This window comes from Xiphophorus maculatus, chromosome 8 (assembly GCF_002775205.1).
Source record: "Xiphophorus maculatus strain JP 163 A chromosome 8, X_maculatus-5.0-male, whole genome shotgun sequence".
Taxonomy (NCBI): domain Eukaryota; kingdom Metazoa; phylum Chordata; class Actinopteri; order Cyprinodontiformes; family Poeciliidae; genus Xiphophorus; species Xiphophorus maculatus.
The window spans coordinates 27,672,975-27,695,672 of record NC_036450.1 but is presented as its reverse complement, the minus strand read 5'-3'; the positions used below and the strand labels follow the sequence as shown (position 1 = coordinate 27,695,672).

At 40.9% G+C, this 22,698-nt stretch overlaps 1 protein-coding gene across 1 annotated transcript; it reads left to right on the top strand.

Moving 5' to 3' along the window:
• Positions 1-2,004: 2,004 nt before the first annotated feature.
• On the top strand, positions 2,005-21,223 carry LOC102217194 (uncharacterized protein C9orf172 homolog). The gene is made up of 2 exons (XM_005809979.3): positions 2,005-2,188; positions 16,025-21,223. Exon 2 carries the CDS (start codon positions 16,079-16,081, stop codon positions 19,346-19,348), a length of 3,270 nt encoding a protein of 1,089 aa, XP_005810036.2. The 5' UTR covers positions 2,005-2,188; positions 16,025-16,078; the 3' UTR covers positions 19,349-21,223.
• Positions 21,224-22,698: the final 1,475 nt, after the last annotated feature.

The following is a 22,698-nucleotide window of genomic DNA, read 5'->3' as shown; positions in this document are numbered from 1 at the left end:
AAAGAAGACACCCCCGAATGAAATGCAGCAAACAAAAAGTGTTGAAAACGGAAGTGCTCCAGACCACTAGGGGGAGTCAAAGAAAATAGTATTCATTTCTATGGGACCAGATGCAAGATTCAGAGAGATACCTTTACTTTCTTTCAAATTTCTTTCTCTGAATCTTGCATCTGGTCCCATAGAAATGAATACTATTTTCTTTGACTCCCCCTAGTGGTCTGGAGCACTTCCGTTTTCAACACTCTTTGTTTGCTGCATTTCATTCGGGGGTGTCTTCTTTTTTGTTTGCGTCTCTCTTTTTGTTTGCTGCATTTCATTCGGGGGTGTCTTCTTTTTTGTTTGCGTCTCTCTTTTTGTTTGCTGCATTTTATTCGCTTTTTGCTTGCCGCATTTAATTTGTGCGCGTTTTTTTTTTGTTTGCATATTTCTCTTTTGCTGCGCATTTGCACCTGTCGGCCACCGTAATTTTGAACACGCGCAGCCGTGTTCAAAATAATGCGCCCCAATACTTTCATCCTCGCCCCTCCATGAAGTGTGTACTCAATCAAAGTAAGCACGTGTTCGAGTGTGTCGCAACTTCGACATCCAAAATGGCGAACCGGTCACTGTTTAGGCATTTGTACTGTTAAAAAGTAAAACTATAACAACAACAAATGTATTTTAAATGTATTTTAAATAGATAGTTTTTGCTTTCCAAAGTCATTGTGGGTTTTTTATGACTTGTTTAACACAGAGCAAAATGTAATGTATTCTCACATGTTCCGTAGAGTAAAACAAAAATTATTTCAATACTTTGCATTTTTTTAACAACAAACACAACTTGCTCTGTGAACACTGCCACATTTCCAAGATGGCAATATGATTTGTCAAAAAATACACATTAAATGTTACATTCAATTTAATAGTCTTATAAGCAATTCTTCTTGTGATTTGGCAAATTATATGCATGATTACATATTCAGTTGTTACTCGTAAAAACCATCTCTAATTTTAGATGGCTGTAACTTTAGAGACAAAGAAATGTAACAAGTAATTCATAAGAATAAAGTCTCTTCATCCCATAATCATCTCCTAAGGCAAACACGGTACAGAACAGTTAGCTATGATTGCCTCAGTTTCTTATGGTGTTTTTGGTCCACTATTATGGTAAACCATGATAGTTATTTGCTAAGGATGTTGAGTTTGTTATGTTTTATCACATGCAATTATTAGCTGATATAATATGAATGGCAATTTAAAAAACAAATCATAGTGTAACAGTAAATGCAGTTTATTTTTTCTATATTAAAAAGGTTTATTAGGTCTTTCTGCGTAGGAATAATGCTATCTTTTATAAATACAGTGTCCTATGGTCAATATTATTTTATTAATGTGCATTGCCAGTTTAGATAACATGACAATCAAGCTATAAGAATGAAGGAAAACATTTTAACAAAATGCACCAGACACAGCCCTGAAGCCAATAGGCTAGACAGAGGCTGACACAAGTGGCTTTTTGCAATTAAAAAAAGAATGAAACAAAAAACAGGTAAATGATGAAATATTGTCCTGTTTTTTGTTTCATTCTTTTTTTTAATTGCCCCCATGAAAAAGCACCGACCGCCCTGATCCCTATGGTAAATTTGGTCTAGAAAAAGTCTATGAAACGGACTTGTTATTTGTACAAGTGTTTTTGTATTAGCCTTTAAAATTCCAGAAAATGAAAATTTCTCATGGTAAAGACATGCACCACCATGCATGTCTTCAGACCTCCATGGAACTGGGACTAAATGCCAATGTTCGACAGAAGGAAATATTTATATCTGAATGGAAAGAGTAATTCATATTTTAATGATGTTTTAAAGAATACCAGTCAACATTCCTAAAAAAAATATTACACAAAACTGATTTCCCTGTCCTAAGCGCCTGCTATCATGGAGGCGGAATGGAAGAAGGGAAGGGGGGAGGATAGGGTTGTGGTTGCGGCCACATCGACGCGGACGCTGCGACGGGTCTGCGCAGCTGTGTTGCGCAGATTCACTAGCGATGTAAGATCAGGACGAAAGGAAGAATTCTCCCCTGGAGTCTGACTGACTAATAAGGTGCACATTGCAGTTTCACCGTGTGCACATATCAGATGTCGTCATTGGGAGAACACCTGCGCTCTGGCCTGACAAAATATGGACAAGCAAAAGCTGAGATTAATGCGGTAAGACTGAAGCTTCATTATATATATATATATATATATATATATTTGTGCTGTAAGACCACTGTGATGTGTGCGGTGACTGATCACGTGAAGCTTTCCATCTTCTGCAGCTGCGGCATTTAGTTATTCTTGGTGCAGTGATTTATCTGTCATTACATGATGAACACGGTGTGAACTGGGCAGGCTTAAATCTGCAACAATCTATTCGTCTGAATTCATTTGCAGCGTGCAGTGAGTGTCGAGCTTTGCGCTCTGAGCATGCAGTAAAGCGGTGAAGAATCAGGCGGCTCATTACTAGCTGTTTTCCCATCTTAGAACACTGACATCATCCTCATCAGGATTCTGGCTCCGGGCAGCGGCTATTCATGCAGTACTCCCAACGCGCAGCGTTTGCAAGCTCAGCGCCTCAATGCGACGACGATGTCTGCGCTCGGCGGCTCAAGTTTATTTTATTTCACAGACTGCAGGCCGTCAGTGTAGTACTGCTGCAGAGGCTGGATTCTTCAGAGGCTGGATGCTGTAGAACAGGGCCATGCAGAAATATTTCACATTAAATTAGGGCAGGAGCCAGTGCTATTCAACCATCTGACAATATAGGGTCTGCTGGTTAATCATTACAACCCAGGTTTAAATGTGCGTAAATAAAAACTCTCAGTATTGTATCAGATTCTTTTACTGAGATCTTCACGTTATATCCCACCAGATAACAAAATGAAGACTTTAAACAAATATCTTCATGCTTTAGGTCTCAAGCATAATGAGGCCTAAAGCATGATTGTACTACATCTTTTAGAAGATGTAGTACAATCAGGATATTTCCTTTCAGGTTGTAACTACTCCAGTTCTTGCCAGGTGAAGCAGTCAGAACCAAATATGGAGAAAAAAAACATTCAACAAAATCTGAAAAGAATTAAATCATGATATCTTGACTCCTGTCTTAAGCATGTCTGCCTTTGGCAGTCAGGGTTCACTGGAAATCTCTTATCAGTTTGGTCATATCTTAAGAGGAAATAAAAACAACAAAAATTTAAATAATAACACATGCAATACTGGTAGGTGACTATAGACATCAACAACACATCAACGCACAAATAAAGAATATTTTGAACATATTCCCACAAACATGCTACAAGCTTGTTTTGTTGCAAGCTTGTTCAACAAAACAATTGTCAGTAATTGTTTACAGTTGGTAAACAATTACTGACAATTGTTTAGCAATTGTCAGTAATTTTCTCTTCATTCCACTGGCCATTGATCTATTCCCTACTTTACTCCTGTTGAACTCCTTTAATATGTGTTTGTCACTTCACCATAAGGTATCCTTAGGCTACAAATGTGTCTCTTTCATATGTTTTGTTTTGTTTCAGCTGAAGATCAGTGGGGTACAGTATCCTGTTTTGTCTGTTTCCATTGTAAAAATGACCCATACAACCGACCAATACAGCACTGTTCATGGGCCCTCGTCAGTTGTAGGTTGATAAGAAAATGGTACGGTACAATTATGGTGTTACATAGCACATTCAGTTGACTGGTTGACAGAAAAACATCTGTCAACCCAGTCACTTCCTGTGATAAGCACAAGACATATTAGTGTGTCATGTTTGCCATATCTCTGGTATGGTTCCACATTAGGCATTTGGGTTTATACCCGCCTACTCATTGAGAGTCCAATTGACCGCGGAACGGTCTCTTTCAACTGATTTTTGTGATGACCTTAAAATACATACATTTCACCCAGGCCTTATGCGTCCGCCAAGTTTGGTGAGTTTTCATATATGTTTAGGACTCAAAAAGGCAATTAATTTGACAGAAGCATAATAAAAATGAACACTAAATTGCAATACACATTTGCTGCACTTAACTGCTCGGGCCTAATAATAATTAAAACTTTTAGCAAGCCTTCTGAATTACTTTCAGTTCTTTTCAGTTCCAGTTTGATGTGAAGACTTGAAAATGGCTGAAATCTGACCTTCCTAATAGAAGTTTGAGTCTCTTCCTTTTTGGTGGCGAAAGATTAGTGAAGATTTCCTGTAGGATTTGAATATGACATCTGCTACTAGATGCAGTTTCACTTATATCATGAACAGTGTCTGTTTGTGGATTGACACAGTTCATTCTTGTCCAATTTTAACATAGTAAGGCAACTTTATTTATATAGCACCTTTCAGCCAAAGACAATTCAAAGTGCTTTTACAAAAAAGTTAAAAACAACATACAACAGATTAAAAATAAACAAAATAAACATTACTATTTTGAATATAGTTAAAAAAACAAAAATTTAAGAATAGGCAACGTCAAATAAGAAGGTTTTTAACCTTGTTTTAAATAAACTCAAGGCAGTCTTACAATGAGCAGGAAGCTTATTCCAGAGTGTTGGAGCATAAAAACTAAAAGCTGCTTCACCGTGTTTAGTTCTGACTCTCGGAATAGTTAGAAGGTTTGATTATGATGATCTTAAAGGTCTGAGTGGTATATGTCCTGTAAGTTGTCTTGTAAACTGTGAACTGTGGGTGTTTTATTTTGTATGGCACATTGCTGCCATCTGCAGGACGTTTTGGGAAATGGGAAATGCTTTACTTTTATGTTGCTTAGTGTGCGTTTGTTTGTCTAGCGGTGGAGCAGATGGACGGATGTGTCTGTTGTGGGTGTCGCATTCTGTTCGGTTTCTTCGAGGCAATGCCTGTAAGTGACATCTTGTAGTTCAGAATGGGCGTTTGTGTTAACGTGTAAGACTGAGTGAGTTGTCTATTGAATTTATGTTGGTTCTGAAGATAAATGTGAGTGAGTCGATTGTTTGCTACGTCATTGCTAGCAGGCTGTTAAGATATTTTAGACCATTACGTAGCGTTGTTTGGTACTTATGTAACTGTATCTGAAACATTTCTATTAGCTGCTTTGAGCTTATTCTGAGTAGTTTGTTTTCGCAGTTTCACTCCGTTCTACATGAAAAATAAAGAGGAGCTGACAAATCCTGACTCGTGTGAAAGGAGTTTGGCTGATGGTTAGCGTTGGTTCAAGACACGAGATAGCGAGACCATTACAGTATATATGGTTGAAGAAGATCAGAAATGTAGTCTGGGTTTCTATTATGAAGTGCTTTGTAAACCATTAAGGAGATTTTAAATTCTATTCTTCGAGCAACAGGCAGCCAGTGAAGAGATTTTAGAACTGGACTGATATGTTGATCTCTTTTTGTTTTAGTTAGGACTCTTGCAGCAGCATTCTGGGGAAGCTGGAGCTGTCTTATTGCTTTTTTTGATAATCCAGTAAAAATTCCATTTCAGTAATCAAGTCTACTAAAAACAAAGGCATGAACTAATTTTTCAGGGTCCTGTGGGGACATGAGTCGTGTAATTTTAGCAATTTTTTAGATGGTAGTATGATGTTTTTATGATAGATTTGATGTGGTTATTAAAGTTCAGATCAAGATCCATGATCACCCCCAGATTCTTAGCTTCATCAGAGCATTTTAATCCAATGGACTGAAGGTGGGTGATTATATTTAATCTATGCTTTTTTATTCCAAACACTAATATTTCAGTTTTATTTTTATTTAGTTGGAGAAAATTTTGGCCCATCCAGACATTAATCTGCTCAATACATTTAGTGAGTATTTGAACCTGACTTTCTCCTGGTGAAAGATTACAGTCAGGATTATGATGCTGTGTGTCATCGGCATAATTGTGGTATTCTATCTTATTATTTCGTATAATTTGAATTAATGGAAGCATATAGATATTAAAAAGAAGCGGCCCCAGGATGGAACCTTGGGGAACTCCATATATAATTTCATTCGGTTTGGATTTAAAATTGCCTATGGACACACAAAAGATTCTATTAGACAGGTAAGATTTAAGCCAGCTGAGTACTATACCAGAAATGCCAACCCAATTTTCTAATTGGGATAATAAAATATCATGATCGACTGTGTCGAATGCAGCACTCAAGTGAAGTAAAACTAATATTGACATTTTATTACGGTCAGTGTTTAGACGAAGGTCATTGAATATTTTGACAAGAGCCGTTTCAGTGCTGTGATGTTCACGGAAGCCTGACTGATGGACATCAAAACAGTTGTTCAGGGCCAGAAAGCCATTTATCTGCTGAAAAACAATTTTTTCTAGTATTTTAGACAAAAAAGGTAAGTTTGATATTGGTCGATAATTGCTTAAAATTGATGAGCAGGATTATGCTTTTTGAGAAGTGGTTTAACTACCGCAGTCTTTAGAGCCTGAGGAAAGACTTCAGAGGAGAGTGACTTGTTAATTATTTGTAAAGGGTCCGGAGCCAAAACCTCTGAGACCTTTAAGAATAAATTCGTAGGTATGATGTCCAGGGAACAGGTGGATGATTTCATATGATGTAAAGTGTAACTCAAATCTTTTTGAGTGATCAGGTTAAAGTGGGTCATCAAAGGTAAATTCTGTTTAGGGGAAAACATAGTTAATTGTTTCCCAACAGCAGTCACAGAGGAGTTTATTGTTTCCCTTATTTTCACAGTTTTATTTAAAAATAAGGTGGCAAATTTGTCACAGTAAAAACTACTGTGGAGGGGTTTGAGTGTCCCAATAATCCTAGGAGCTATGCTGTCTGGGGCTTCATGCCCCTGGTAGGGTCACCCAAGGCAGATAGGTCCTAGGTGAGGGACCAGACAAAGTGCAGCCTGAAGACCCCAATGACGAAGGAAAACCTTGGACTTGGTGTTCCCTCGCCCGGATGCGGGTCACCGGGGCCCCACTCTGGAGCCAGGCCTGGAGGGGGGGCATGATGGCGAGCGTCTGGTGGCCGGGCTTTTACCCATGGAGCCCGGCTGGGCTCAGCCCAAAGAGGAAACATGGGCCCCCGCTCCCATGGGCCCACCACCCGTGGGAGGGGCCAAAGGGGTCGGGTGCACTGTGTGATGGGTGGCGGGCAAGGGAGGGGACCCTGGCGGTCCGATCCTCAGTTGCAGAAACTGGCTCTTGGGACGTGGAATGTCACCTCTCTGGTGGGGAAGGAGCCGGAGCTAGTGCGTGAGGTCGAGAGGTTCCGGCTAGAAATAGTCTGTCTCCCCTCGACGCATGGCTCTGGTTCTGGAACCAGTCTCCTTGAGAGGGGCTGGACATACTTCCACTCTGGAGTTGCCCAGGGTGAGAGACGTCGAGCAGGAGTGGGCATACTTGTTGCTCCCCATCTCGGCGCCTGTACGTTGGGGTTTACCCCGGTAGCATCCCTCCGTCTACGGGTGGGGGGACGGGTTCTAACTGTCGTTTGTGCTTACGGGCTGAACGACAGTTCAGATTACCCATCCTTTTTGGAGTCCTTAGAGGGGGTACTGGAGAGTGCTCCTCCTGGGGACTCCCTTGTTCTGCTGGGGGACTTCAACGCTCACATGGGCAATGACAGTGAGACCTGGAGGGGCGTGGTTGGGAGGAACGGCCTGCCCGACCTGAACTCGAGCGGTGTTCTGTTGCTGGACTTCTGTGCTCGCCATGGATTGTCCATAACGAACACCATGTTCAAGCATAAGGGTGTCCATATGTGCACTTGGCACCAGGACACCCTAGGCTGCAGTTCGATGATCGACTTTGTCATCGTTTCATCGGATCTGCGGCCGTATGTCTTGGACACTCGGGTGAAGAGAGGTGCGGAGCTGTTCACTGACCACTACCTGGTGGTGAGTTGGCTCCGGTGGTGGGGGAGAAAGCCGGTCAGACCTGGCAGGCCCAAACGTGTTGTGAGGGTCTGCTGGGAACGTCTGGCGGAATCCCCTGTGAGACGGAGCTTTAACTCCCATCTCTGGCAAAACTTCGAACACGTCCCGGGGAGGTGGGGGACATGGAGTCTGAGTGGACCATGTTCCGTGCCTCCATTGTCGAGGCGGCCGATCGAAGCTGTGGCCGCAAGGTTGTCGGTGCCAGTCGCGGCGGCAACCCTCGAACCCGTTGGTGGACACCTTCGGTGAGGGATGCCGTCAGGCTGAAGAAGGAGTCCTATCGGGCCTTTTTGGCCTGTGGGACTCCGGAAGCAGCTGATGGGTACCGGCGGGTGAAGCGTCATGCGGCTCGGGTGGTTGCTGAGGCAAAAACTCGGGCGTGGGAGGAGTTTGGAGAGGCCATGGAGAAAGACTTCCGTACGGCGTCGAGGCTATTCTGGTCCACCATCCGGCGTCTCAGGGGGGGGAAGCGGTGCAGCACCAACACTGTTTATAGTGGGGATGGTGTGCTGCTGACCTCTACTCGGGACATTGTGGGCCAGTGGGCAGAGTACTTCGAAGACCTCCTCAATCCCACCAGCATGCCTTCCATTGAGGAAGCGGAGCCTGGGGACTCTGGGTTGGGCTCTCCAATCTCTGGGGACGAGGTCGCCGAGGTGGTTAAAAAGCTCCTCGGTGGCAAGGCCCCGGGGGTGGATGAGATCCGCCCAGAGTTCCTTAAGGCTCTGGATGCTGTAGGGTTGTGTTGGTTGACGCGACTCTGCAATATCGCATGGACATCGGGGGCAGTTCCCCTGGATTGGCAGACTGGGGTGGTGGTCCCCCTGTTCAAAAAGGGGGACCTGAGGGTGTGCTCCAATTACAGAGGGGTCACACTCTTAAGCCTCCCCGGCAAGGTCTATTCGGGGGTCCTGGAGAGGGGGGTCCGTCGGATAGTCGAACCTCGGATTCAGGAAGAGCAGTGCGGTTTTCGTCCTGGTCGTGGAACACTGGACCAGCTCTACACCCTCGGCAGAGTCCTGGAGGGTGCATGGGAGTTCGCCCAACCAGTCTACATGTGTTTTGTGGACTTGGAGAAGGCGTTCGACCGTGTCCCTCGGGGAGCCCTGTGGGGGGTTCTCCGGGAGTATGGGGTACCGGGCCCTTTGGTACGGGCTGTCAGGTCCCTGTATGACCGGTGTCAGAGTCTGGTCCGCATTGCCGGCAGTAAGTCGGGCTCGTTCCCGGTGAGAGTTGGACTCTGCCAGGGCTGCCCTTTGTCACCGATTCTGTTCATCACTTTCATGGACAGAATTTCTAGGCGCAGCCAAGGTGTTGAGGGGATCCGATTTGGTGGCTTTAGGATCTCATCTCTGCTTTTTGCAGACGATGTGGTCCTTTTGGCTTCATCAGATTGTGATCTGCAGCTCTCGCTGGAGCGGTTTGCAGCCGAGTGTGAAGCGGCCGGGATGGGGATCAGTGCCTCCAAATCCGAGGCCATGGTCTTGAGCCGGAAAAGGGTAGAGTGCCTTCTCCGGGTCAGGGGGGGTGTCCTGCCCCAAGTGGAGGAGTTCAAGTATCTCGGGATCTTGTTCACGAATGGGGGAAGAAGGGAGCGGGAGGTCGACAGGTGGATTGGTGCAGCGTCTGCCGTTATGCGGGCGTTGTACCGGTCCGTTGTGGTGAAGAAAGAGCTGAGCCAGAAAACGAAGCTCTCGATTTACCGGTCGATCTATGTTCCCACCCTCATCTATGGTCATGAGCTTTGGGTCATGACCGAAAGAACGAGATCGCGGATACAAGCGGCCGAAATGGGTTTTCTCCGTAGGGTGGCTGGGCTCTCCCTTAGAGATAGGGTGAGAAGCTCAGTCAGGGACTCAGAGTAGAGCCGCTGCTCCTTCACATCGAGAGGAGCCAGTTGAGGTGGGTCGGGCATCTGGTCAGGATGCCTCCTGGACGCCTCCCTGGTGAGGTGTTCTGGGCACGTCCCACCGGGAGGAGGCCCCGGGGAAGACCCAGGAGACGCTGGAGGGACTATGTCTCTCGGCTGGCCTGGGAACGCCTCGGGATTCCCCCGGAAGAGCTGGAAGAAGTGGCCGGGGAGAGGGAAGTCTGGGCCTCCCTTCCCCCGCGACCCGACCTCGGATAAGCGGAAGAAGATGGATGGATGGATGGATGGATAAAAACTACTAAAACGTTTTTGATAGCTTTTGATTATTAGCGTTTGAGTAATTTTTAAGTCTTTAAATGGGAATCTGTAGGAAAAGTAAACTGTATTAGAGGATCAAAATGGCCAGATTTGGATCATGGCTTCAAGAGACTTCTTTGCAGGTCTTGAGATATGTGTACCAAATTTCATTATCCTTGATGAAAACTTGAGGCTGATTGTTTTAATGCCTCTGTGGGCTGCTGTGAAAGTATTTTGCCACACCCACCAGATTTTTTCCTAGAATAATATCTTCAAATCAAATGATATGTGGAGGAGAGTGTAGAGGAGTAGAGGAGAGTGAGGTGATGAGGAAGGTGAACCCAAGGAAGGCTGCGGGACCTGACGGTGTGTCGGGACGGGTGCTTAAAGACTGTGCAGACCAACTGGCTGGAATCTTCACAAAGATTTTTAACCAGTCCCTGTCTCAAGCCACTGTCCCTCCCTGCCTAAAGTCCTCTACCATTGTCCCCCTGCCGAAAAGAACCAACATCAACACCCTGAACGACTACCGTCCAGTGGCACTCACACCGATCATCATGAAGTGCTTCGAGAGACTGGTGCGGAGTCACATCCTCGCTGGCCTGCCTGCTGAGCTGGACCCTCTCCAATTTGCCTACAAAGCAAAGAGGTCCACAGAGGACGCTGTATCCACTGCACTTCATGCTGCCCTGACCCACTTAGAGAAGCAGGGGAGCTACGTCAGAATGCTCTTTGTGGACTTCAGCTCAGCATTTAATACCATATGTAACCCAAGTGAAATGTTGAGTTCCATTTTTTGGTTCGCTACTATTGCCCTCCAAAATCTCGCGGTAGTTGCAATTCTCGCGAGATTTACTAAACAGCCAATCATTGTTGAGCGTCTGAGTCACATGTACCACCGTCAGCTCATTTGTTGGGTATATTAGCTGGAGCAAAAAGCATGGAGGATTAGAACAAGTTTGGGAGAGCAGAGCTGCAGGTCGGTTAAGCGCAACATTCTGTTTTTCTTTAATCTTGTATGATGCTGATAAAATTGTACTAACTTTAGGAGTCTCCGGTCGTAAGCTGAGGGATAAGAGAAACACAAAACCGCTTGTATGCCTTATGAACTGCGGAATTGGTGAGTCATTTTATGAAGACTTGGCGTTAATTGATATCAATTTGGATGCTCTATTGCGACTCTGAACAAACAAATTGGAGAACAATGAGATGCCTTAAATATTAAAAGTATTTGCTTATCTAGATGATTTTTGCATTGTTTGTTGTTTGTATGGAGCATATTTATTGACTTTTTATGAATAAGATTTATCTAGAAAATTTGTACTTAGAAATGCATTGATTAGGATTATTCATAGTGCAATGAGTGCCGATTATATTTTTTGTGTGCACACTGGAATGTTTGATTATATATATATTTGAGACTGGTCCTGCTTTATTGTACAGGCCAGGTTCGATGGTGAGCTGAAGAATCAGGTCCAAGAGCCTAAAGGATTTCACCTGTGGTGTTAAGATTTGGTTTCCCCACCAGGCTGGTGGGAGGCTTCCTGCAGCCCATGAACTAAATTGTTTCCACTCTGACTTTTGTCAGCATATGAACTGTAACAGGCGCTCTAAACACCTGAGTGAAGTTGGCCCCCCCACCTTCTTCAAATTAGACAAAATTGGTGTCAATCAACTCGGCTACGTTTGTGCTGGTTTGTGCAGCAAAGATTTTCATTTGTGCTGCTATCATTTTAAAGATATTAAGAAATGTTTTAGAGGTCATCAAAGGTCAACCAGCCCTCTTAATATCTTTAAAATGATAGCTGCACAAATGAAAATCTTTGCTGCACAAACCAGCACAAATGTAGCCGAGTTGATTGACACCCATTTCGTCTGATTTGAAGAAGGTGGGGGGGCTGGTTGACCTTTTGACCTTTACCCTTTCCTTAATATCTTCAAAACTGAAGCAGCACAAACAAAAATCTTTGCTGCACAAACCAGCACAAACGTAGCCGAGTTGATTGACACCCATTTCGTCTGATTTGAAGAAGGTGGGGGGCTGGTTGACCTTTGATGACCTCTAAAAACATTTCTTTATATCTTTAAAATGATAGCGGCACAAACGAAAATTTTTGCTGCACAAACCAGCACAAACGTAGCTGAGTTGATTGACACCAATTTTGTCTAATTTGAAGAAGGTGGGGGGGCCAACTTCACTCAGGTGCTCTAAACTCACCTGGCCTCAGTTCAGTTTTCAGGAGTTTTATAAACTGAATGGTGTGGCTTGTTACTGGAACTGTTACCAATCCAGTCTGTTGTCCAAATGAACACCAAGGTATTTATATTCCTCAGCCACCTCCACTTGTCCTCCCATGAAGCCCAGTCCAGTCTGCTGTTGAATAGCTTTTCCAGGATTTTGGAAAATTGTAGAAAAAGAGAAACAAGGTGGTAATTTGTGAAGTGGTTTTTATCTCCGGATACAGTGTAAATAACTTTAGCAATTTTCATACTATTGGGAAACTGACCAGTTAATAAAGATAAATTCTAAATATGAGTAAGAATGTTAGAAATCCTCTCAATTACTTTTTTTTTTTTACCAATAGCATGTCAATGTCATAATCAGAGGATGTTTTTTCAGCGTTAACAATATAACTTCACTTTCATTAACTGGTTTAACAAATATTGTATAGACATTTCTTTCTATTACAATATTAACATTCACAGGATCTTGTATTTCTTCTACTAGTTTTGGACCAACAAGAAAGAACAAAGAAATTGTTGAATTTATTAACTATTTTAGACATATTATTTATTACCATATCATTTTCAATAAAATAGTCCTGACAACAGTGTCAGGACTGCTGCAACAGTGATGATCATAATTTGAAGAAAAATAAAACAGGAATCAGTAATGATGGCCAAAGCGTTGCCTTTAGCATCCAGATTGCATCTCATTTTTTTGTTAACCAACAAACCTTTTATATTGTACAATATTAATGCTTTACATTACTTTTGTTTAATAAACCTTGTTTACTTTTCTCACCAGTAATAATTAACTTTACACATTACTTTTTTCACATTACCGTCCTTCACTCAATGAAAATAACCAAGGTATAGTGTACTAGATAGGCTAAATCAACTGTTTTAAAGCTTTACTGCATTAAGTTGCGTGTTAAACATCCAAGTGTATACCGATTTTACCAGTACAAATATATATGGAATTTAACATAGAATTGTTTCACCTTTGCCCTCTGAATACCCACACTTTATGAACAAAGAATAGTTTCTCTACCTTTAATTTTGGTTGGACTCACTTTATTCTCTGAGCTTCTTTATGAGTCAACAAGCAACATGCACTGAATATTATTCAAACAAAAGCAAAATAAAACTCCTAAACCCTGGAGTTAGTAAGATATTACGGTCCTCTAATGACCTAATCCCACAACCCCAGTGGGGTTGGCATCCTGCCAATCTAAACCTCGGCTGATAGAACATTACAACTATTAGAATGGGGCATACAAACTGCAAAACAGTGCTATCTACTGGTCCAATAGGAGGTAAACATCTTACAGAGTAGTTTTGGTGTATTTTCACTGTGTGAAGTGAAAGAAGAAGAATAAAACAGAATTCAGCAATGACGGTCGAAGCACTGCCTTTAGCATCCAGATTGTGTCTAAGGCAAACAGGAAGTCAATCTGAAAGCAAAAGTGGCCAGTCAATTTTGGGTGGTCATTGTCCCATTACACATGTTATATATGAGGGTAAGATTGTAAACTATAAAAATAGTTCACATACATAATAGTTCACAAAACATGCCCAATGTTTTACACCTGTACCTATAAAAGAAATGCTTCTTGATATGCCAGTACACATGCCAAAATCAAAAACAATGTGACTGCAGCTTAAGAAAAGGGTGATTCTTATTTTTTTAATTATTCATTTTCTAAATAAAAATCAGACTTCCAAAGTTTGAACAAGATTCTTGTCTTAAATTAGAATTTGGCATAAGCAAAGGTAAAGGACACAACATTTGTGTTTGGCATCACATCTCCTATGGGCTTCAAGACCAGATGATTTATGGTCATTTGAATCTGAGCTGTTTTTTTTGTAATCATTCTTTGATTGAATATATTTCAATCAAAGAAATATATTAAAATAATTAAATTAATAGATTAATAAATTAAAATAAATTAGTACATGTGAATATTATGGGTCACAACTAATTCTTAGTACACATAATGTGAGCTACAATTATTAACAACAATTATTGTTGTTATTCATAAATTGGTAAATGGACTAAACATATATAGCGCTTTTCCAATCATTTTGATTACTTAAAGCGCTTGACACTAGAATCACATTCAGAAACACACACACATTTATACATCAATACGCAGAGTGGTAGGCAACTTTTATTATTATTATTATTAATAATAATAATTATTATTATTAGCAACAATTGTTAAGCATCTACTAGATTTGCTACTATGAAAAACATTGTTTCCAGGAACACAAAAACATACTTCAGTGCAGTGCAGTATACAGAATTTATGTCACTCTAACTTCTTGTACACTATGCTTACTATGTCAGACTCATTTTCTTCAGGCTCATGGAACCAGAATAACACAGTTTCATATCCTCCCCAGGACTCAAAGAACCAATAACTGGATCCTCTCTTGAAAGCTTTTTTCTTTGTAGAGTTGTGGGTCAACAAGCACCAACAAAGCACAGCTTTCTGCCTGAAACACAATCTAATTCTAATACTAGTCTTTATTTTGAGTAAAACAATGAGATGTAGCATGCTATAAATAGGAAGAATTTGACTAACACAAGTTGCACAAGTTTTCATATATAAAGTACCCAACTCTTGAAGGTGACTCGTCGGTTTATGCAAATCTTCTCTTTGTATCCAGTTTAGCATGTTACAAACAGCATCAAAATATAAAAGGTAATTTTATATGTAAATAATATATTGTTATGTTTTGATAAAATGCTAAGAGGGATTTGTCTAACTGTAGAGTTTAAAAAACAGAAGCAGAATTAGGTTTTCCTGGGGGTGGGGATCTAGTTCCAGTATTTCTGTGTTGCAGTGCAATCTCGACAATACGTAGATCATGATAAACTGCTTTTATTGCTCACTGACCGAAATATTACTGTGGTTGTGAGTTCTGGTTACTGACCTGTAGGAGCTCTCCTCATGAGCTCCCTCTCTCTTCGTGTTTCAGCGCTACCTGGCTACCTCAGTTGAAAATGTATTGGAGCTCGTCAGCCACTCCATAAAGAGCTCCATGCAAGAGATGTTAGGACCCTTTTCCCTGGGCGTTGATCTGCAATGATCTTGTCTGTCTGCTGACTGTCGTCTGTGGTGACTTAAATGATCTTTAAATGATGATTAAATGAGCAATATTATGAGGAATTAAGTATCCAACTACAATGGTGTCTGTATTCACAGTGGAAGCTGGTAGGGTTTCTCTGCCATTTTTGTTCTAAACTGTTTTTCTCCTGATTTGTGGATAGCCAGTGATTTCAGGATTTGCATCCTTTTCAGTTCTTAAAAAGAGGTTGTTTTATTTTAGATCATCAAGATCTTTCTGAAAAAATGAGAAGAGCTTTAATGGGGTCTTTCTGTTTTACGCTCAGTGGTGGTTTTCATTTTACCACTGTCCCATGGGGTTATTTTTGTCCAGTCTCTTATGATGGAGGCATTATCTCTGAACTTAACTGGCGCAAGTGAGGCCTGCAGTCGCTGCTGTACTCTTGGGGTAATTTTGGTCTGCTAGTCACTCCTGGGAAATTTCACCACAGTTTCTTGATTGAGCAATCACTTTTTCACATCGTTCACTTTGTCACAAATTTATTTTTTATGTTTTAATAAAAAGCATAAAAAATGTCTTTTAATACATTTAAAAGCATGTTTATGTCTTTTAATACATGTCCTTTATCTAACGTAAACAGAAAGAAAAATGATTGTCTGTTTGTTTGCCTCCTTAGGTTACCACAATATTGAGGCAACTTCATGGAGAAAACTAAAGGAATCCCTTTAAGATGACACGCACAGATCCACCTGATATACTGGTATCAACTGTGCATCAAGACATAAAAGTGATTCCTATATCTACCCACTACAAATCTTTGCAACCCTCCAAACAATGTGATTTTATAAATTGCATTACAGTGGAGGACAGTCAAAGCAAAGTTAATAAGAGGCACTGTCAAACCTTTGACTATAAGTCATTGGAGTACCCAAAATCACACAAGTCCTCAATGGAGTCCCCACACAGAAAAGCTGATAGGCATGCAGCCAACCCAGATGTTGCTTGGAATGCCCTGGGTTGCCACCAGAGATACCGTTTTTCTGCTCCAGACATTTTCAGTCACAGATTAACTCCTCAATCAGTGGCTGCAGAAAGGGCAAGTGAGGTAGTTGTCCCTGAAAATAAAAGAAGGACCAGGTCAAAAAGTGCCTCTCGTGTTCAGACTGGCCTCACTCCTGTGACTTTTGAAGGTTACTCATCATCAGGAAGGAAAGGAAGAGAGTCCCAAAGGGTTCCAAAAGATTCTCGCTGGAGAGCTGAAGCATCCCCACTTAGAGAGTCATCTTATGTAGCAACAAGGACTCATATGCATGAAGTACATCCCATTAAGCTGCAGCCTCAAATTGGTGACAGCAGTAGATATTCACCACACTATGCTTCTGATAAATTTGAGGATGGAAGTCTAGATAAATCAGCAACTAGCCCCCATGTTAGGTGTCGAGTGGACATCAAGCCCGATGATGCAGCATTACATCATTCAGGTCGAAAACAGACAACATCTGCAATGGAAATACCCTGGCAGAGGCATCACAGTACTGGGAGAAGTCTGACTGTGCCACGTCATTTCTCCTACTCCAGAACTCCAACTCCCACTGACTCAATGGGTGCAGAAAGTAGGCAAGCTTATCAATATTCCCGAAGCATGCCAAATACTTACCTACAACACATGGAGCTTCCATTACAAAGAATGCCTTCTGCTAGTGATTATTATGGTAGAGAACATAGAGCTCATTCCAGTCCTAATGTGCCAACTAATTTCTTTTATGCAGATGATGTAGCCAGATATGTGACTGCTCCTGCTCCAAAACCAGGATCTTTTTTTCATGATGAGCACTACACACCAGGTAAAACATACAGTCCCAAAGTACAGTATGTGCAAGATCCAAGGACTCGAATAGTGCATGCTGTAGCTACTAGGCCATATTATTCTGAAATGGAGCCCCACCCTTACTCTGTGCAGTCAGGATATCCCAAACCATATGCTGAAAATGAACCAGGGCCATACATCATAAGCACACCCCCCACAAGTATATTGTATGGTGATGATCCAAGAACTTATCAAATTCAGACAGCACCACCACGATTTTATTATTCCAGTGATATGTTTGCAGTCCCCCCAGAGCACCATGTTCCAGCAAGGGCATACTATACTGAAGGTCGAAGACATGCTAGAGTCACTCAACCACAAACTGATGACTGGTATGGCTCTGATGCATCTGGTTATTCTACTAATCCAGCCTCCTATGTGTCGCAGATCACTCCAACCAGAGTCCGGCAAGAGCCTGTACTAACTCCATGGTATACCAATCCATGTGTAGAACCTCAAAAAATAGGTACAGATTCCAAATCTTATTCCAGGTCTTGGGACAACATTCTCAACTCACGTGTAGAAAGAGAACAACCTCTTCCTGTACAGAGAGGTCAGAGCTACGATGATCTTTTGGACTCCAGGAAGCCGCCTACGGCCACAGGTGACAAACCAAAACCAGTGGTAGTCAATCTTTCCAGTTCACCAAGACGCTATGCAGCCTTATCAGTGTCTGATAATTCACTTATTGACAAAAGTCCAACAGAGACGTCAAAAAGTCCCACAAGCAAACTTTGGTTTGTTACTCCTGAAATAACAATCACTGATAATGACATTAGGCCAGGAAATCTTAACAAGGCTGAAGGACGGTCTGCAAGTTGGGATATTCTTGACTCTAGAAACGCTGAGGGTCTAGAATTACATGACTTTGATAGCTCAACCAAAGAAAAGACACATGATAATGCCTCACTTCAGCAAAGCCTTGAGCAGCTTGATGAGCTCCTAGCAGATCTTGTGACTGACTACAAGCCACCCAGTAGACGAACAAGTGAGGAGATTTTGGACCAATTAAAGAAGTTAATTGATGAGGAAGAAGCAGTATCTCTGTCCAGAAAATGCTCAAAGCCAGATACAGATGAACCACTGCCTCTGGATAAGCAGCCAACTTCAATCAAAATTAATCCAGATGTTTTTCGTGACATGGATGGGCCAAGTGATGCAATGAAGACCGCAGAGGAATGCTCTCCAGATCAAAGTCCAGATGAGGATGATACAATGATGTGCTCCAACAATAAGTGCCGGAGAACAGAGACCTTATTCAATGCTTGTCTTTATTTTAAATCCTGCCACAGCTGTTACACCTACTACTGTTCTCGGAACTGCCGTAGAGAGGATTGGGACATACATAAAGAAAGCTGCTTATATGGAAGAATTGGAAGCACATGCCGGCATATTATAAAACACTGCCGGGAGACTGTTGAAGTCCACAAAGCCTTCTCCCGTGTTGCCAAGGTTGGCTACCTTTCTCGAGGTAGGGGGGTCCTCTTCCTTGGCTTTCCAAATCCTTCTTCATCTTGTAGCTTCCTACAGTATGGCCTGAATAGTTTACCAATGTCTCCTACATACCTGTCTCTTCGGGAGCTTGAAAGCTTCAAGGACAACCTGGGGGAATACTGTAATGAGCTGCAAGAAGCTGGTAAAGAATATGACCCAAACGAATGTTTCATCTTGAATGTATCCATTGCTGTGGGTGACCAGCTGCCCGATGGGCCATCGCCAAGGAATCAAGCTCCTACAGTTAGAAAATATGCAAAAATTGCATTGGCTTCTTTTAGTCCTGAGAGAAAGGTTCACAAGAAAGAGAATGACATGGAAACACTGATCCTTACACCACCTCCAGGAACGGCTGATATTGACATGGAAGGAGAGGAAGGTCGGAAGGCACGAGAAATCTGTTTCATCAATATACAACGGGAACTGAGAATGAGAGGAGTTTTTCTACGCCATGAATACCCAAATGTGTATCAACAGCTTTGTGAATTTGTGGAAAGCAACAGAAGGTTCACACCTACAACTATTTATCCAATTGATAAGAGGACTGGCAAACAGTTTATGTGCATGATCATGGCTGCCTCTGAGCCCAGAACACTGGACTGGGTTGGTGCACCACATCTGCTTGATGACATCATTTAAGGGCACCTTTTGTTGAAAATAGATGTGTATAGAAATACATACAAATTCTTGCACATATTTCTATTGGTCTAGCTGTATACAGTTGTGTGTAGTGCAACTGTAGAAATTACATACATTCATGCCTGCTTGGTCAGTATTCTTTATTATTAAAATATTTCTCATCAGGTGTAGAAGTACAATATATTAGTTATTTATTTTAACACTATAAAATGCTTTTAAGTCATCCACAAGTCATTTCCTGGTTTCTACTGTTACAAAACATTCCCCTTGGTTGGGACTGCTAAACTCACATATTGTTTTTTTAATATCTCAGATAAGTAAATAGTGGTTATTATGTGAGTACGACATAAATATTTTCATATTTAACTTTTATGGTATGACATGCTGGAAATAAGAAACATTATTTTCTTAGCAACGCAAACACTTTCTATGCAAGGTTATTTCATCAATTAAGTACCACATTCCTGCAGGTGTAGCATCTGCTATATTATGTATGATACATACATATTATTATAGAAATATATAGAGACTTTAGAGACTGGTGTGAAAAGTAATGATTTTGATGGAAGTGTAAATTCTTATTAGACATAAAGGATGACCGAGAAAGAAACATCTTGTGCTGTTTAAGATATCTAGTACAAAAGGCACAACATTTTATACTGATTTGAAAAAGTACTCTATTGAAAACATGGACTCTTCTGTCTAAAGGCATACTTAGAGAAGTTCACATCAGCATAACATTTCTTTATTCTGCTCTGCAGAATTAGCAGATCAATCCTGGACTTGAAAACCTTCAGAATGGATGTTAAAATGGTGCCAGTTACAAGCCCCACTAGAGGTGTTGGCCTGTACTCTTCAGTTTAAACACTGTGAATAGTGAAAGTTATCTAAAAACTCAACTTGGTCAAATACCAACATGTAATGCAACTTCTTTGAAATACAATTTTATGAGTTGTCTTTTTGGATATTTTCACAAAATCTATAGGAGTTATTGTCCTTTGAACAAAGTGAGCCAGATTTTGGCACGGTAACTGTAAGGTAGACTTCTGAAATAGGGACAGAAGTAGTTAGCTGTGAATTTGTGCCGATCTAGGTTTATTACATGTATGATATCCTTATTAGTTTTAGCGAATCAGAGTCTTTAATTTGTTTATTAGGTACAAAAATGTAGAAAGTTTAATAATACCACTTAGCCATATTGCCTCATTTTTTCTGTCAATTGTGTATTTGTAGCATCCTAAAAGATAAAAGAGGTGAATTCCATTCACCTCTTTTATCCTAGAGGTGAATGGAAAGAAGGGTGTGGCTTGAATTTATTGTATGTTTGAGTGCTAATAGTCTATCTAAATATGGTTTACCTGACACCACAAAAACATATAAGTCGCAGTATATCACAAATATGTAAATTTCTTATTAATCACAAATGAAGGTGGATCAATTTGTTGTCCTTTAGCGATATATCTTTCTCAGTCCTCAGAATCTGTGCAACAAAGTACAATGAAACTTGAGGCTTACACATATATATATATATTTTTTAAAAAAGTTACTTTTAAGATAAAGTACTGTAAAAAAAAATCTTGAAAAGTTGACTGGCTGCATGTTATTTGATTTTTCTTCTCCAATCTCATTTTAACATGTTAGTAACTGCAACATGCTTGATGAATGAGCCCGTGAAAGTGATACAATGCTGTGCAAGATTTGTTTTCTTCATTTCTATTTATCATGTTAAACAATAAGAGACCTCACTAAAATGTTTAGAAAATCCTGTAATCTTGTATTTTTTATACTTTCAACATATATATATGTGTGTGTGTGTGTGTGTGTGTGTGTGTCTATTTATAAACCATGTCCAATAAATGGAACAGGAACTGCCTACTTTCTTTTCTCAAGGGGATATTTATTCAAGTTAAGCTTTTTAATCAGAGTATTTAAAAGACAAGAATATTACAAATGAGCCATTTTCTTTTGTTAATACTAACCATTTCAATCAATATATGTGCAATGATGTTTTTTTATTTCTCAGAAATTAAGGATCAATGACGACAACATTTACTCATTTGAACATTTTAAATGTCCACTGAAAAAAACCTAGACACAAAAAAACTATAATTTTCTTTAAATTGATCTTTGGTATTTTTTTTTATATTACATTTATTTATTTTTTTCCAATGGGTGATCTTTATAATTGAATTTGAGACACACAGGGCCGAATTGATCCACTGATTAAAATCAAGATAAATGAGTCATACAGAGAGTATTTATGTTTTCCTCCACTTCTCCTGAGTGTCCACTCAGTGTGGGTGGAGTTTGTCCACGGGAACAGAAAAGATTCCCGTCAAAAGTTGTGTGAACACCTGCTTCCTAGTGAAGTAAAGAGAGTAGTGAGAAAGTGGACTTGTGTGTGTCGGAGTGTGCATGTATATGTGTCGTGGGGTGTGTTTGTGTGTGTGGTGAAATATGGTTCATGGCTGCAAGGAAACATATAGAATTGGACATTTTTGTATCTGTTTTTGCAGTTTAACCTGACTGCCGGGTCAAATTGACCCAAACAGTATCTATGTAAAAAGTAGACGTAGGGGTTGGTACAAATGTGTAAAATGAATACATTTTTAATTTATATGTAGAGTGCACCTATTAATACAAATAGAAAAAGTTTCATGCAAAAAAAATACTTCCAACTACTTTTAAAAAATGTTTAAACTTTAAAACGGGTCAATTTGACCCGGAACATGACAGTCCCATTTTACAGCTAACAAATAAATGCCCAATGACCGGAAACCTGTGTTGTAGGCAAAAATCTGAGCAATAATAGTAAGAACCACAGGCTAGGTTCCAAAGAACGGTTACAAGCACAGGCAAATTAGAAAAGATGTATGTGGAAGGAAATTTAAGGTAAAACATTTCCAAATACAATTTACAGATAAAGAAATAGTTTAAATAGCAGATAAAGGATTTGTTGCATTTTGATGGATTTGGTTTTAGTAAGATTCAACTATAAAGGTTCATAACCTGGGATCAGTGAAATAAGCTCTTTAAAAAGTCCATCCATTTTCTGTACACCCTTCTCCCTAGTGGGGTCGGGAAGGGTGCTGGTGCCTATCTCCAGCGAACAGGTTGCCAGTCTGCAACACAGAGACAGACAGGACAAACAACCATACACACACACTCACACCTAGGGAGAATTTAGAGAGACCAATTTACTTAACAGTCATGTTTTTGGACAGTGGGAGAAAGCCGGAGTATCCAGTGCACAGGGAGAACATGCAAACTCCAGGCAGAAAGACCCCTGGCCGGGAATTGAACCCAGGACCTTCTTGCAATCAACTGCGCCACTGTGCAGCCTTCTTTAA